Source organism: Archocentrus centrarchus, chromosome 23 (assembly GCF_007364275.1).
Source record: "Archocentrus centrarchus isolate MPI-CPG fArcCen1 chromosome 23, fArcCen1, whole genome shotgun sequence".
Lineage (NCBI taxonomy): Eukaryota > Metazoa > Chordata > Actinopteri > Cichliformes > Cichlidae > Archocentrus > Archocentrus centrarchus.
The window spans coordinates 4,026,540-4,042,901 of record NC_044368.1 but is presented as its reverse complement, the minus strand read 5'-3'; the positions used below and the strand labels follow the sequence as shown (position 1 = coordinate 4,042,901).

The 16,362-nt window shown below is 41.8% G+C and overlaps 1 protein-coding gene across 2 annotated transcripts in view; it reads right to left on the bottom strand.

The window, feature by feature from the left end:
* Positions 1-16,362, bottom strand: part of LOC115773733 (plexin-B2-like) — a 228,335-nt gene that overhangs the window by 6,452 nt on the left and 205,521 nt on the right. For both annotated transcript variants that reach the window (XM_030720626.1, XM_030720627.1), the window contains 14 exons: positions 15,212-15,441; positions 14,810-14,991; positions 14,629-14,695; positions 11,999-12,145; positions 10,899-10,976; positions 10,614-10,692; positions 7,295-7,395; positions 5,862-5,943; positions 5,548-5,699; positions 5,052-5,212; positions 2,980-3,127; positions 1,551-1,615; positions 1,215-1,290; positions 175-249 (listed from right to left, as the gene is read on the bottom strand). In XM_030720626.1, coding sequence (XP_030576486.1) covers positions 175-249; positions 1,215-1,290; positions 1,551-1,615; positions 2,980-3,127; positions 5,052-5,212; positions 5,548-5,699; positions 5,862-5,943; positions 7,295-7,395; positions 10,614-10,692; positions 10,899-10,976; positions 11,999-12,145; positions 14,629-14,695; positions 14,810-14,991; positions 15,212-15,441 — 1,643 coding nt within the window. The remainder of the gene's footprint in view (positions 1-174; positions 250-1,214; positions 1,291-1,550; positions 1,616-2,979; positions 3,128-5,051; positions 5,213-5,547; positions 5,700-5,861; positions 5,944-7,294; positions 7,396-10,613; positions 10,693-10,898; positions 10,977-11,998; positions 12,146-14,628; positions 14,696-14,809; positions 14,992-15,211; positions 15,442-16,362) is intronic.

The following is a 16,362-nucleotide window of genomic DNA, read 5'->3' as shown; positions in this document are numbered from 1 at the left end:
CAAAAGAAAAAACACACCTATATCAACCCAATAAAACAGCAGAAATAACAACACTCAATTGTGTGTAAGTTCCTTCATCCTGAACAATAACAGCACTATATTTGTTTTTCTCTCTTAGTTCACAGATTCCACACTCTCAGTAACATCACTGAAACCGAAAACAGCGGCTCTCACCACATCGTAGTACTTGCTGGCGAACTGGTACAGTTGATGTAAGGCCACCTGGGTGTTCAGCTTGTCTGTGTGTTGCTACAAAGGGAGTGAGAGCACAGTTTAGACAGATGCTACATTCACATCGGTGTTAATAATCATCTTTGAAGGTTTGGATCTGCAGTTTCTGATAATTTAAATAAATAAATCCAATTATTCGAGTCTGTACTGGTTGTTCTGGAACTGTTGTTTTAAAATGTATAGTTCAGCAAATAATAGTTGAAGTGGACCTGCTTTAACATAGGTTCCATGTAGATACTTATGTGCTGGTCACTTTGCTCATTAACACAAATATCTAATCAGTTAATTACATGACAGCAACTCAGTGCATTTAGATGTGTAGACATGGTCAACACAACCTGATGAAGTTCAAACTGAGCATCAGAATGGGGATGAAAGATAATTTAGGTGGCTTTGAGCATCACATGGTTGAGACGGGCTGGTCTGAATATTTCAGAAACTGCTGATCTGCTGGGATTTTTCCCACACAGCCATCTCTAAGGTTTATAGAGAATGGTTTGAAAAATAAAATATTCAGCAGTTCTCTGGAGGGAAAATGCCTTGCTGACATCAGATGTCAAGCTGATATGAAGGCACCAGTAACTCAAATAACCACTTGTTACAACCAAGGTACGCAGAAGAGCATCTCTGAACGCACAACATGAAGAAGACAGGCTACAGCAACAGAAGACCACAACAGCTTCCACTCCTGTCAGCTAAGAACAGGAAACCGAGGCAGCCTACAAATCTGCAGCAACCAAAATCAAGGCATTTTAGGAGGCATAGCAAGATGTACCTAATAAAGTGTCCAGCAAGTGTGTGTGAAATCCTAACCTGTCAGCCATTTACTATAAATAGGTCCATAAAGTGGAGAAAAAAAGTTAAGAATTTCCTGATTAAATGCACTGCAGAGGGATGCAACATGCAAAAAGCTGATTGACTGTTCACATGTAGACAACATAATGCATGAACAGCTGCAGCTGCACACGGAGCTTGATTCATACCCTGGACACCTCAGCGAGGTGTGTGTTCATGTCCTGGTCACTGACTGGAACCATCTGTCTGATGCCCCTGTAGTAACTGCAGAAAACACACACAGTCAAAATGAATTTCATCAGGTGATTTAAGGTGTTCTGGTTAACCCCCGCAGTTGAAAAGAACCACATAAAACATCCTGAGACTGCTTGAAAAATTTTAGTCCTCCTTCAAACAGACACACACACACACACACACACACACACACACACACACACACACACACACACACACACACACACACACACACACACACACACACACACACCCCTGCTCTCTCAGGATATTTAGAGGTTTAAACTCACTCGTCAACCATCTTCTTGTACGTGGAAATCTCTTTTGCATAGAGAAGCTTGTTGCTGGGAGACTCCTGCAGCAGGAGAGAGAAAACAGATGAAACATCTTTGTATTCACAAGGATTCTAGCAAACAATTTCATTTCCAAAAAACCTAAACTGTATGAAAATCCTCTCCCGAACGTCCCTGCTCTGCACATTATCATCAACGTGTGCTGTGCAAACAGTGCAGGGCTTATCTTGTGCTTTGGTAATTAACTCTTCCATCAGCCTGCCTCCTCGTCTGCAGCGCTAACTTCCCGAGAGTCTCAGAAAGGCTTCGGACAAGAAGTGTGAACATGTAGCTTTGAGTTCAAGAGAAACACTTAACCTTTCTGTTAAAAGGGCCTTCAAAAATACAAGCTTTCCCTTCAGAATGAGACAAAAGATTAGTGCGCACAGAAAGCAGGAAATGAGAAGTGATGAAAATTAAAGGATGTATTCAAAGCAACTAGCATGACCTGTAACATTCAAACCCTCAAACTAAACTTCCAAATAAAGAAGTGAAAATACTGCATTAATGTCAGCTTTAAGCTACACGACTGTGACCCAGAACACTTAACTTAATCCTTTAAACAGAACATGTGCCTGAGTTTGCAGATATGACTCTTCCAGAAGTTAAATGCTGCCGCCCGACGCAGTCAGATTAGACTTTAAAGTGGACCTGTTCTGTTTTTGGTGGCTGCATGTATTAAACATGGCCAATGTTTGAAAAAACTCATAATTCAGGCTGCCCTAAATGCGGAAATGCAGACACAGAAGCCCCGCCCACCCGCCGTTCAAAAGTTCCATAAATGAGGGGCAGCCAATCAGAGGAAAGCTGGCTTAAAGGGAGTGTGGCTAGCACAAGGTAAAAACATGGAGCTAGAAATATCTTTACTGCGACGGCTCTTAAGGTAAATGAGATGTTAGAAATTACAGGACAAAGTTCATAGTAGATGTGAGCGTCATGCAGGACTAAGATAACAAAGAAAGACTCCACAGGAGGGTGATAAAGAGCTGACAGCCTGTGGTGCCACTTTCACTTCAGTATCACCTCTGACGTTGAATTAACAACCGTAAATTGCCTGAGAGTATTTTTGGTTGCTTCAGTAATCACAGAAATCCACAGAGCTTCATCTGAACATCTGACTCTGTGTCCCTGAGGGTTTTCTCTTGTTTCCAAACATTTTCGGCTTTTTCCACGTTCACACAAAATTCACGGAGCTGATAAATAAATGGATCGGAGATCTCGTTTAAAATAGAGGGAAATGGCTCTGAATGGGACTGAAATCACAGAAAAGCAGCAGGTAATTGTTGCTGTAACTGAAAAATGACCCAGATGCACAGCTAATCTCAGAGACACGAGCAGGGCCACAAACATGGAGCAGACTCCTGAACAGTTACAGTGTGATGCTCACTCTGCTGAGTTTGTGCTCCGTCTTGGTGCAGGCGTCCATGAAGGTCTGAGCGATGACGTGCAGCGACGCGTCCACCACCTCCGTCACGTGGACGTCGAAGATGAAGTGTGGGTTTCTCAGGATGTTCACCCAGAACCGCATAGGCAAGCTGAGGACACACAAAAACCTGCTGCTAAAAATCACGACTGGAAACTCAGACTTTTTAGTCTAAACTAGTTTAAATCAAGTGTCAACCTCCAGGGGGGGAAGTGAGCCAATCCCCACAGACTCCCATCTTAAAACTTTGAGCTGACATATCTGATGTTCATCATTTGGCATTTCTTTGTGGTCATTTTTTCCTCCTTTTATAATCTTTTGCCTCTGAGTTTGGTCGTTTTTCATCGTTGAGGTCATATTTTAGTTGTATTTTCTGTTTTCGGCTCATTCTTTCTCCTTCGCTCGGTTTGGTTAATTTGTATTTTATAGGATTTTAGTAATTTTGTTTCTCATTTTAGTCATTTAGCATGTTTTTAGCATCTCTTTGAGCCATTCTGGATCTCATTTTAGTTGTTTTACTTCTTTTTGTGGTTATTTTTTAACTGTTATGTGTCTGGTAATCATGTGGTTGTTCTTCACCCTTAAGGTCAGGTTTTGGTCTCATTTTTGTTCCGTTTGCCTCATTATTGGTTTTGTTGTGGGATCTTTTTAGTTGGATCGAGTTTCTTCCTGAATTATTTTGCAGGCCCCTTCAGCATTAGCTGACCAAAAACGAGAAGCTGTTTTTGTGATGAACCAAAACTGATGACATTTCATTGTTAAATTTGCTGGTGTTACAGCTGGATGTGAAACGATGGATCAGAAGTTTGGCGGGCGGAGCAACACTTACTCAAGTGGACGCTCAGTTTCAGACTTTTTAAGGATCTATCCGACACTCCGTTTCCCTTCACTCCTTCTATCCTTTCATCCCCCCACCCTCTCTACCTCCAGAGACCATAACCCCCATCTATAATTCACCAGAACTGATAAATATTTCATTTACCAACTTGTTCAGATGTGTGTGTATGTGTGCCTCTCTGATGATTGACAGGCTTAGCTCAAGGCCAATTTGAAAGCAGAGAAGTTTGTGTTTTTAAAAAAGCAATCTCACCATCTCTCTCTGTTTCTCTTTCCTTCTCCTTTGTCTCTGCTCTGTCATCATTTATCCGCCCTGATAACAGCCTGCCAATTAAATCAGGCTTTTATGTGGTCCGCGGCCTGGTTTAGAAGTGATGAGGACATAATTACTCCCTCCTTTAGCTGATGAAGTATCTCTCACACACACAGACACACACAGCAGTGAAGCAACATAATTATTTCTCTTAGCCGGTTTTCTTTGCAGGTTGTATCTCCAGCTGAGATTCACAGGAGCTTTGAAGTGAAGCTGGCAGATGCTGAATCAGTTAGAGAGTCACATATCAGCCCGTCTGAGGCCTTTACTGACAGCATGATCCATGTGAGGAGAGTTTGAAGGCGTCAGAACAGAGTTTCAGTCCCACACATCACTCACTTAGAGACGTTTCCTTGTTTCCTACATTCAAATATCACAGTGAATGATGTCATTTAATTTAAGCCGGTCTGTGGAGAAATCCCTGGTCTTGATAAAGCTCAGTAGACAGGGATTTACTCAAATAGATTCCATGAGGTCTGTGGCTTCTACTTCCTCTTTCTCCCCCCAAAAATCTGTAATATTCCTGCCAGAGCAGCTAATAATGGTAGAAATTATGAGAGCGTTAATAAAAAATCCAGCAGATTTTGTTGAAGAGAACCCTTTTTGGATATTAAACTTTATTTGAATGGCAAATAATGGCAATATTTTCAACCAACAGCCAATTTTAAGGAGACCTCATGCACAGATTTCTTGGTAAAGCATGTAAAGGATGATGAGATCCACGCACAGAATTACAGCGATAAGATGGCACAGCTGAAAAAGTTTCTCACGAGCTTCACAAAACACTGTGGAAAAACACTCCCTGAATCTGTGAAAACACATCAACTGTGTTTTTAACCGCGTGAACATTAAGGGGTGTGGTTTTTTTTTTTGTCAGTGTTCGTACCTGTTGGTCTTCCAGATGTGCAGCGTCTCCTCATCTACGTTGTCGTGTCTCTGCGCCTGCTCGTCCAAGAAGTCAAAGAAGTATTTGACGGCCGGAGGGACGACGGAGCTCGAGCACAGCACGCTGCGGAAGAAATTGTCCACAAACTGCTGCAAAGTGCCCTGTAAAACACACACACATATGTATTTCAAGTCAACACAAGTCAGTCATAACATTAATTCTATACTTGAAGATGGGAGCAGACCAATAATAGCCTTATAAATATGAATATTCTGGTGGTTGAGTCTACAAAACGATAAAACAGACCATCCAACCCGAGCATACAATATAAAAACTTTATTCTTTATGTAAAAACTTCCATCTGTAAAGAAGCTAGTACTGATACCTGTAAAAAATCTGTGGTGTAATACACAGACCAAAGAGTTTATGGTTTATTTCCACTGCTGAAACTCACAGACATGTCAAAAACATTTACAGTGAAACCGCACAGCTGTACCTTGACAGACAGCAGCCTGGTCAGGTAGATCTCTGTGATGGCTTTGGTCATCGCTTTGTCCTTCATGCTGCCTCGCTTCGACTTCACCTCGTCAATTTCATCAGGCTGTCTCACCAGGTGGAAAGTGTTATCATCCTCCAGCAGGGCGTTTTCTGCAGGTGAGACAGAGCGACAGGGAGGAGAACATTTCAGACACGAGCTGCGTGATGCTGATGTGCATTTTCATTTTACACCAAAACGTGAAAAATAAAAATGAAATGTTGCAGATAAAGTGGCTGCGCTGTGTGTGGCTGTTTGTTTGTGTGTGCACATACTTTCTTCGTGGCTGTCTTGGTGCTGGTGGAATGACTGTGTGTGCAAAACTCTGGACAGAACCAACGTGGCGTTGTCTCGAACCTGTAAGACAGGAAATGATTCAAATCACTAAGTAATGTGACGACTGTCTGTCTCTCTGCAGCTTTCTCAATAAATGAAGTTTCTTTAAATGTCAGAGAGGACAGCGGACTGCAGGAGAGTTTTCATTCCTGCTGGTTTTCGTGCAGTGACTCTCGAGTGGCTCGACATTTATCTGCACTTCCACTTGTTGGTGATTTTGGTGGAGAGGAAAAGGTCTCAGCTCAACACAGAGAAACAAAAGATGATTAAAAACATTCATAGAGTGCAGAGGGAACAGGTCCAATCTGTCCTGACTCACTGAGGACTGGACACACTATGAACAAAGTTCATCTCAGCTTGGAAAACACCACAAACGTGCTGCAGGTTCTTGTACTACACCAAACATCCTGAGGCCGGAGCATCTGACTCTACAGAGGAAACAGAAAGGTCGATGAAAGGAGGTTTCTAAAGTGTCACTAGTAGATGTGCTGTTGTGCTGAAAAGGCCAAAAAAGGAGGAAGGCGGCTCAGTTTTACTGAGATCTGTGATGAAGGAGGAGGTCCTAAAGAGTGAACTGAAGCGACTGAAGCTCATCTCGGCTCTCAGTTTTTATAAGATCGCCTGAACGAAACTGGATCTGAACACTAAAGATGAGATTCCACTCAGCAGTCCTAACACACATGCCTGCATTTATTTCCTGTGACAGGCTGGCGACACGTCCCTCACCCAGGGACAGCTGGGATGGGCTTTCTGTGAGCCTCATCTCCCCTGCAAAAAGCTCAGGAGTCCCGACTCAGATGGGCACTAATACAGTAATGACATTATTCATCACATAAATAAAATGTTTTTTAATGATGCCACATGACCACTTTTACCCAGTATTACCCATTATAACCTAAGCCCATTATTACCAAAACATTCATGACCTCAGTGAGTATGATGAGCATAAATCTTCACCCAGATCAGCAAATCTCAAGTGGAAAACCTAAGCTCTATAGAGAGACCATTCCTCTTCCCCCATTCAAGGATTTTTCTGGGACAGTTTGTTCTTATGTGGCAGTGTGCAAACTTTAATGCCTCATGAGACAAATGTGTAATTGCTGAGTGATGCTGGACTTTTTAAACCACTCCACTGCTGCGAGGACAGTTTCAGTCAATAAAAGCTTGATTAAGCTCCATTTGGACGGGATCACGGCGGCAGTAGGAGGTGCGACGTCACTGTGCTCGCCTGTAATTTAACTCATCTTTACAAAGAGCAGTTTAACCATCAGGAAATGACAGGATGCGGTTGGTAATAAGACACTCAGCAGGATGAAGGAACAGGAGATACGACACAGAGCTGAAGTGGGCACGTGCAGCAGGTGGAACTCACGTTGTAATGAGCCAAAGTGTTGAGTCTCTTCCAGCGTCCTTCCTTCTGGGATGTGAGGTCGAGGTCGGACAGGATCTGACCCGTGGAGCCAGGACGCCACTCTGTGGGTGCCAGGAGAAGGGAATTAATGTGGATTTATTGTAAACCTGATGCACAGGTGTGTAATTTATTGTAGGAACAGTGGGATATTTCCCTACCATCCCTACTCTCCCAACCCACAGTCTCTAATAGTTTAACTTCACAGCTAATGTGTGAGGCTGCAGCTCCATCCAAGTGAGGAAGACACCGTCCATAAACTGATAGTTCTCTGCACAAAAACATGGAACAAATCCCATCTGTGACTGTCTCAGTCAGGGGTAGAGCATTAGATATTTTTAATGATGGATGAATCAACACCTCAGACAGGCACTGAATTACTGGGACCGAATCTACACCCTTACTGATGGTTCAGATGGTTTCTTACACAAAACTAATAAAAAGGTACTTTCAAACAAATCCTGATTGGATGGACCATCTGTCTATCAAGGACTAATTTCAGTCTGACCGATCAACAAAACGAAGTGAAAAATTGCATGGATGGGTGACAGATTGGAGCAACTGAAGGGCAGCTGGACTGTGATTGGTTATAATGTTAGCCACATCTGATTAAACACTCCGCAGACTAATGTTAATGAATCCTGTTGACTTTTTAACGGTTGCTTCAAGCCAGGAAATGTCTCACGAGCAGTTGCCGTCTTCACAGCAACTTTGGTGAATCAAGATGGCGATAAAATGGTAGCAAGATTGAATCAGTCTGCTATCAGTGTGTGATTGAGTGGGGTCTCCTCTGCAAGGAGGTTGATGTGGTCCTACTTTTACTCTAGTGTGACTGAGCCACAAGCGAAGAGTCTTTAAAACACAGTTACTGCTCAGAAAGTCCCAACGAGATCTATTCAGGAAAGATATGCTGAGTCAGTACAATTTGACTTTTGACATTTATAGGAACTTATTCAGGCTGCCTGTCAGCAGCAAACAAGCAACAAGCGACCAAGTCCACAATTGACCTATTTAGCTGCTGAGCAACCTTTTCAAAAGCCCACAGAGTCATCAATTACCTGACAGCAAAACAATCAATCACATCAGAATGCAGTGCGTCCATCGGGCCGATCCAATCCAGCACCAAATTAAAAACAAGCTGGAGTAATTAGCATGTGGATAGGCAATTTTTGACGTCTTTGTAAGGAAAGTTTGTGGGTGAAAAACACTGGCAGGCAGTCACTTTCAGAAAAACTTAGCAGGTGATCAAATGAAGCATCTCTCTGTCATCACCCCTAAAACACTCCTGTAGCAGCGGCATTATAACCACCTGAGGTGAACGTGGAAGGGGAAAGGAAACATGCTGCTGAATATTACAAGAGCTTTACATCTTATAATATCTTGTTTGGATTGATGAAGTACTCTTGCCCTTTCATACCCAACAATAACGGTTTGAAACATTACACAGCATACACTAAAATGGCTGTTATGTGTGATTTAGCTGCAGTGGAAATTCTCTGTGGGATTAATGAAATTCTCTCTCTGTATCTGGATGCTATGGGGTATTTAAGGTCGACCCTGAAATCCATCTAATCCTTATTCATGGCACGTCTCACTTCCCTTATAGAAGCCTTTTAGTGGCCTGACAGACCCGTTTAAATGTCTCTGCAGCTTCATGCTTAATCTTCACAATCAAGTTAAAACATCTGAATCTGTGATATCTGTAGGGAGGTCTATTAAAAGAAAAGAAACATTTTTCTTTTTCAGTCTCCTGCCTTAACCTGCATGTGTGTGAGGCTAATTTCAGGTAGAGGACAGCTCTACAGTGAAAAGCATTTCCATGACAGTTTTTCTGTGTCAGGAAGAAAATATCCTTTGACACAAGATGCATTAATATAACTTCCACTTTCTCATTCAACAAATGAACAGAATTCAGATTCACAGTCAGTAAAATGCAGACGTGACTCATTAATGAGCACATTACAGTCCACAGATGAAAAAGTATTAGCCCCCTTCCTGATTTCTTAGGTTTTTGCATATTTCTCACACTCATATGTTTCAGATCATCAAACAATTTTAATACAACTTGAGCACACACAAACTGCAGTTTTTAAATTTGATCCAAACCTACCTGAGTCATTGCCCCCTAAACCTAATAACTGGTTGTGCCGCCCTTGGCAGCAAGATGACTGGCAGTGAGTCTTTCACATCACTGTGGAGGAACTTTGGCCCACTCTTCTCTGCAGAATTGCTTAAAATCAGCCACACTGGAGGGTTTTCCAGCATGAACGGCCCGTTTAAGGTCATCCCAAAGGGAATCAATCTGGACTTGCTGGTGTGTTTTGGATCATTGTCCTGCTGCATAACCCAACAAACTCATGGCTGGACATCCTCCTCCAGGACTTTCTGGTACAGAGTAGCATTCGTGGTTCCATCAATGATGGCAAAGCAGCATCAGACCATCACACTACCACCACCACGTTTGACTGCTGGTGTGACATTCTTTTTATAAAATGCTGAGCTAGCTTATGCAGATGTAACGGGACTCAAACCTTCCAGAAAGTCCAGCTTCAGTCTCGTGAGTCCACAGAACATTTTCCTAAAAGTTTTGGGGATCATCCAGATGTTTTTGGCGAATGTGAGACGAGCCTTTGTGTTCTTTTTGGTCAGCAGTTGTTTTCTCCTTGGAGCGCTCCCATGGATGCCATTTTTGCCCAGGCTCTTTCTTATTTTAGAATCATGAACTCTGACCTTAACTGAGGCATGCAGTTCTTTAGATGTTGTTGTGGGTTCTTTGTGACCTCCTGGATGTGCTTCTGGAGTATTATTTTATAAATTAAAATCATTTTTATAAAAATTATTTTTGACACAGGCCCGGGCAGAAGCATTTTGTATTTATCTTTTTCTATTAAAATGTGTTTGATGATCTGAAACATTTAAGTGTGACGAAAATGCAAAAAAACTAAAAAAATCATGAAGGGAGCAAATACTTTTCCACATCACTGTATCTATACTGTGTAGTCATGTGGCTCTAGTTTGAGTAATGTTAACAGCTGTAGACTGAGAGCTCATCCAGCTGTGCAGCTCAGGAAGGACACATTTTCCAGGGTGGACAGTATGTACGTGAGTTAAGTGGTGCTGAGGCCTTAAGGTCTCCCTAACAGTAAAAAAACTAAACATATTATACATGACATAAGCTTTTACATGTCTTTTGCACACAAATCTTGCAACCCAGGAGTTTGTAATGATCAATAATTAGTCTTTAGTATTTTCCTGAGCTGTTTTGTGATTGCATTCATCTTACCCAGCGCAACACTCTCCACCTTCGGTCTCTGAGAATACGGCAGATTCCTGTACACCTGATCGATGATCTTCTCTTTCACCTGCAGAGCACAAAATTACAGTTTCACCTCGTATAACACAAAACATAGAAAGTGATTCACATTTATTAGCTTCAGAATACTGACAGTCAGCGGTGTTCAGTCAGCTCTAAGTGAAAAGTGCAGGAGGCAGGTGAAGAGCCGTTCAGTCAGAGATCAAACAGAGGGAAATATTTGGATCCTGATGACAAAGACCAAAAAAAACTCACCTGGGAGACTGTGTCACAGTTCAACACCTTCACCAGAGTCACATCTGGTCCCTCCCCGTGCACCAACACCTGCAGAGTCTGACAGCACAGACACGCCCATCAGACACACACGAACAGCAACGATACAAGAAGATAAAAGTGGAGCTGCTGCGAAGGATTGCTTTCATTACGCAGCACAAACCAACCAAGGAGGTGACAAAAACTGCAGTTCCCCTATTGGCCACAAGTGGGTCAGTCCCTACAGACCCTCATGTTAAAACGTCCAACTAAACAGCAAAGAGAAGCACGTCTGCAGTCTGGTATAAAAATGGTTCTGGCCTCTATGGATACCCTTCCTCCTTCCCTTCTAACATCTGTAGAGGGCGTTTATTTGTTCATAACTCATTCTGTTTTTGGTACATTTGTGCAGCCATGGTGGCTCCATCCATCTTAAACTCTGTGGTTATCTTGTGCTACACTGATGCTACACTGAGCTGCATTTCTTTAGGTGCATTTTCAGTCTCATTTCATGGTTTAAAGTAACACGCAGAAGAGTCATGGTTAGATTTTAATGGCACGAAGAGACACATAAAAGGCTAAAAATGAATAGTAAGAAGAAACAAAATTACTTAATATTTCATACTACAGGCAACATAATGGTTAGCACTGTTGCCTCACAGCAAGAAGGTCCCGGGTTCAAATCCACATGGCCAGGGCATTTCTGTGTGGTGGTTTTACGTTCTCCGCGTGTCTGTGTGGACTCTCTCTGGGTTCCTCCCATAGTCCAAAGACATGCAGTTAGTGGGGTTAGGTTAATTGGTCACTCTAAAATTGCCCATAGTTGTGAATGTGAGTGCGAATGATTGTCTGTCTCTCTGTGTCAGCCCTGCGTCAGGCTGGCGACCTGTGCGGGGTGTCGCCTCCACGACCGTGAATTGGTTAAGTGAAGAAAATGGATGGATGCACGTCATACTATTTTAAAGCTATTTCAGGAATTCACCAGTGAACAAATTAATCAATGACTAATGAAGCGTATGAATGACCCCATGCATCTCGAGCACTGTTTAATTCCAAGTGTGTGAAAGAAGACTGCACACTGCTGTGTTTTTGTTCATACTAACCAGCACAGAGTACTCGACGTCGTCCCCCAGCAGCCCCGTGTCATTCAGCGTGTATTTGGCTTTCTTCATCTTGGCGTCCACCGGCCCCTTCTCAATCTGGTGCTTCAAGGCCTTGAACAGTTTATACAAAGGCTCTCCTGCTGTGTCCTGGAACAAAGACATCAAAGTGTTAAAAAATACTGCACAATTTTAAAAAATAGTAACTCAGTGCCCATTTTTAAGGCCTCACTTACTAAAAATCTAGTATTGGGCTTTCATAAACAAGCGATAGGTACAAGTCAGGTATACATTTATTATCTTTGAATTTTGGACTGTTGGTCACACAAAACAAGGAATTTGAAGGTCTCACTTTGATCTGCGCTTTTCACCATTTACTATCCAGGATTTCTGCCACTATAGCAGCAAAACGGGCCTAAAATGACCCTTGAATTTGTTTTTCATAGTTTTTTTTTTAAACATACGAAGTAACCTTTGCTGAGCTACTGTACAGTTCTGGTAAGATGTTTACATACACCTATCACAGGTACAGTGAATGTCATGGTAACTTTGGGCTTTTAATGTTTTTTTAACTGCACTTTTTCCAGGGTGGACAGTATGTACGTGAGTTAAGTGGTGCTGACGGTTCTACAATCATGTACAATTTACATGATAAGGCTAATGACTATTATCTTCTCATTAGTGATCATGACTGACTATAGCTGGTAGTTTGTCTTTGCTAGCATCCAAAGGATTTGTTTGACAGCACTCGTTGGATTGACCAACACTCGGAACAATGGGAAAGTCCAAGGAACTCAGTGAAGATCTAAGGAGAACTGTAGATTTACACAAGTTTGGAAGATCTCTTGGAGTCCTTTTGAAATAACTGCAGATTCCAAGACCATCAGTTCAAACAACTGTACATAAGTACAAGTTATTCAGATGTGTCACCACTTTGCCAAGTACTGGAAGAAGACCCAAACCATCACTCTCAGATGAGAGAAAATTTGTTTAGGATGTTTAGGAACAACCCAGGAACCACCGAGGTTCAAGCCTGCCATGAGCTGGAAACATCTGGAACACCAGCATCACTGTCCACATGGAAGCCAGTTTTACATCACCATGGACTGAGAAGGTGCTGACCAAGAAAGAAGCCTGTGCTCCAAAATCAACACCTTCAAGCTTGACTGAAATTTGCAGATGCCCACGTGGATGAGCCAAATGCCTTCTGCAGAAAAGTTTGATTGTCAGAGAGAGGAAGACTGAGCTGTCTGGCCACAGTGACATGAGGTATACGTATGGAGGCTTTCAAACCTAAGAACACTGTACCAGCTGTCAAGCATGGTGGTGGTAGCATCATGCTATGGGCTGTTTTGCTGCAAGTGGTACTGGCAGTGGATGAAATAAGTGAGGAGGAGGACTACCTCCAAATTTTTCAACTTCTCCTCAAATCAGCAGCTAGATGATGAAACCTGGACACAGTTTGGTTTTCCAAAAAGACAATGATCCCAAACATATCAGAACTGGTTTTGGAATGGATAAAGCAGGATAACATCAAGCTTCTGGAATGGCCTTTCCAAAGCTCGGACCTCAACCCTACTGAAAATTTGAGAACTATGCTCAAAAGCCAGGTCTGTGCCAGGAAACCAACCAGTTTAAAGGAACTTTACCAGTTCTGCCAAGAAGAGTGGTCAAATATTCAAACAGAATGAGAAGTTAAGAAAATGTATGTATGGATATTTATTAACAGCAAAACTGTTCACTAAAGTTAAATCAATCATCAATTTACAAACCAATTCTAAAGACTCTTATACTGCATGTTCTATTGTATGGTGTTTGCCATAATAGTGGAGTTATATGAGAGGGTAATTTTCTCTCTATTTAAATTATTAAAGTAAAATGAGTTTGCTCTGACAAATTATGCCAGTCTGTCTAAAGACAAGAAATACAAACAGAATGAAAGACATTTGAATAGGCTGGGGATCCTTTTGTGACTTGTGGAAGCTTTGGATCCGAGTGTCAGTCACAAGAGTCAATTGTTTAGTTTAATTGTTACAGCTTTTTTGTGTTTTTTTTAACTGCTGAAAAGAATTTTTCCTTATGTGAATCTGCACATTTTATTTTCTTTGTGTGAAGTGAGGAACAGTTTATTGTTCATTTTGTAAAAATTTGTTTCTGTCAGTTTCTTGTTCAGATTTAGCTTTCTGCAGTCTGAATTTGAGCTCTCTGCATACTTTCAAGGTTTGGTTTGGGTCATAAATACATTCACAACACAACTGCCTCCCTTTATAAAAACATAAAGCATGCCCACACTGTAAACCTTCTCTGGAGCTGAAGTATGAACAGTTTTTATTATAAGTGTTAAATTATAGGAACAAATGCACAAAATATCTGCAGCTGCTGTCAGAATAAACTTTGCAAAAAAAAAAAAAAATCCCAATTTGGCCAAAACAAAATACAGACGGAGTACAAAATACAGGTTCAAGCACAGGATTTGGTAAGAAGGAAAGTATCTTAAGAGTCAGTTATAACTGAAGGAACAAAGAGAAGCAGAAAAAGGCAGGCAAGAGAAACAGATCGAAGAGACGAGGACATAAAAACAAATCGAAGGACGGGAAACTGCGACACAGAATGAGTGAAAGAATCTGTGTTACCCTGAGGAACTGATAGAGACAGATGGACATCCAATTACAAAGCATCCTCTCCACCACCGTCTCTGACCTAGATATACAAACAGAAGGAAACATTAGATCTGTGCAGCAGCTGGTAAAAGCCACTTTTCCATTACTTCAAGACTCTCAGAATAAACCCATTGATTCACTGTACTGTCCTCACCTCCTGAGCATGAGTTTGGGGTTTTTGTTCTGCACATGTTCGTCCATCAGCTCCAGCAGCAACGTCCTCATGATGTCCGTATAATACTCCAGTTTGCCGTGCAGTGCCACCGTCAGCAGGGAGGCGAAATAACCCCGAGACCGGGCATTAAAGTCCGGACGGCTCTCCAATGTGTGGATGAACTACACGCAGAGGTTTGAAAAATAGAAGACTAAAGTTAACGACAATCTGTCCGTTAGATTTGGACATTTCATAAGGACAATTTAAAGAGAAAAGGATCCAAAAGATATAAATAATCTTTTTCTAACAAATGCCAGAGACAGAAACATAAGCAGGAAAATTAAAAATGTCTGAAGACATTGGAGGCAAAAGAAGAAAACCAACTAAAATCTTCAAACTCACATTGATGAGAAACGTTTTGCTGTTCAGCAGGTTGGAGAACTGGTTAAGTGCCTGAGCCACAGTAGCCCTGCGGGCTTCTGGGATTTGTAATTTTCCTGTGATCATGGGGTCGTTGGCACCATCCTTGGAGGGCAGGAAGAAGTTTCGGTCGGTGTAGGTTTTGTAGTCCAGGAAGGGGATGCGGCCTTCGCTCAAGTCGCTGGTGTGGTCCTCCATTTCAATCATCAGATCTAACAGAGACAAAAACAAAGAAACACATCAGAAGATGTTTGAAAGCGCTGTATACAAGTAATCTGTAGAGCAGAAAATACTGGATTAAAGAGGAAGCATTATTCTTTTATTTTCTGTCATAAATGCTGTGACGATGGTGGATGTTCACATCGAATCAGATCTGTTTATGTACATGTAATCCCTCTAACCACTGCGTTTCAGACAGTTTTCTCTACTCTTGGCTCTCTATGATGTCAGTAAGGGTGGATATTGCTAACATGGTAATTTCTGGCTGTGAGCTCAGAAGCCGCACCCACTCACTGCTCATGAGGGGCAACCAATGAGAAGAAAGTTGTCTTAAAAAGAAAGGAAGAACGCAGAATAGCTCCCCTCTCCAGACACCTGCCTGGTTACAAAGGGACCCACCGTATTTTTAAGTTTCTTTTTCTATTTATTTGATTTAAATTTTCAAGAACATCTCATGAGACGTTCTGGGAGCCTCAGTAATTTAGGACTTTGGCTGCATATGGCTCATTTTTTACTGATGTATGCATTATTTTCTTTGGAATGACATCACCTTTTTATTTTATTTGAGTGACAGTCATGTAGACAGACCTTACATTTCCAGTGTAAAAGGAGGCTGTTGTGGTGCATCAAATGTGAACCAAATGGTAAATGGACTGGAGTTATACAGCATGGGTTTATTCATATCTACCACTCAAAGCACTTTACACAAATTCAAATGCATCGCAGTACCAATTATAACTTCAAGGCAGTTGTATCCTCAAGAGACTACACAAAGGGAGGTGGCTGCTATTTAAAATGTATAAAATGTGGTCTTTAACTGGCGGTGGAGGACATGACCATGAAAATCTTTGCCTCAGAAAAACAACAGGGCTTTTCAAACTATCAAAAGAACAGGGGGCTTACATTTATGGGGA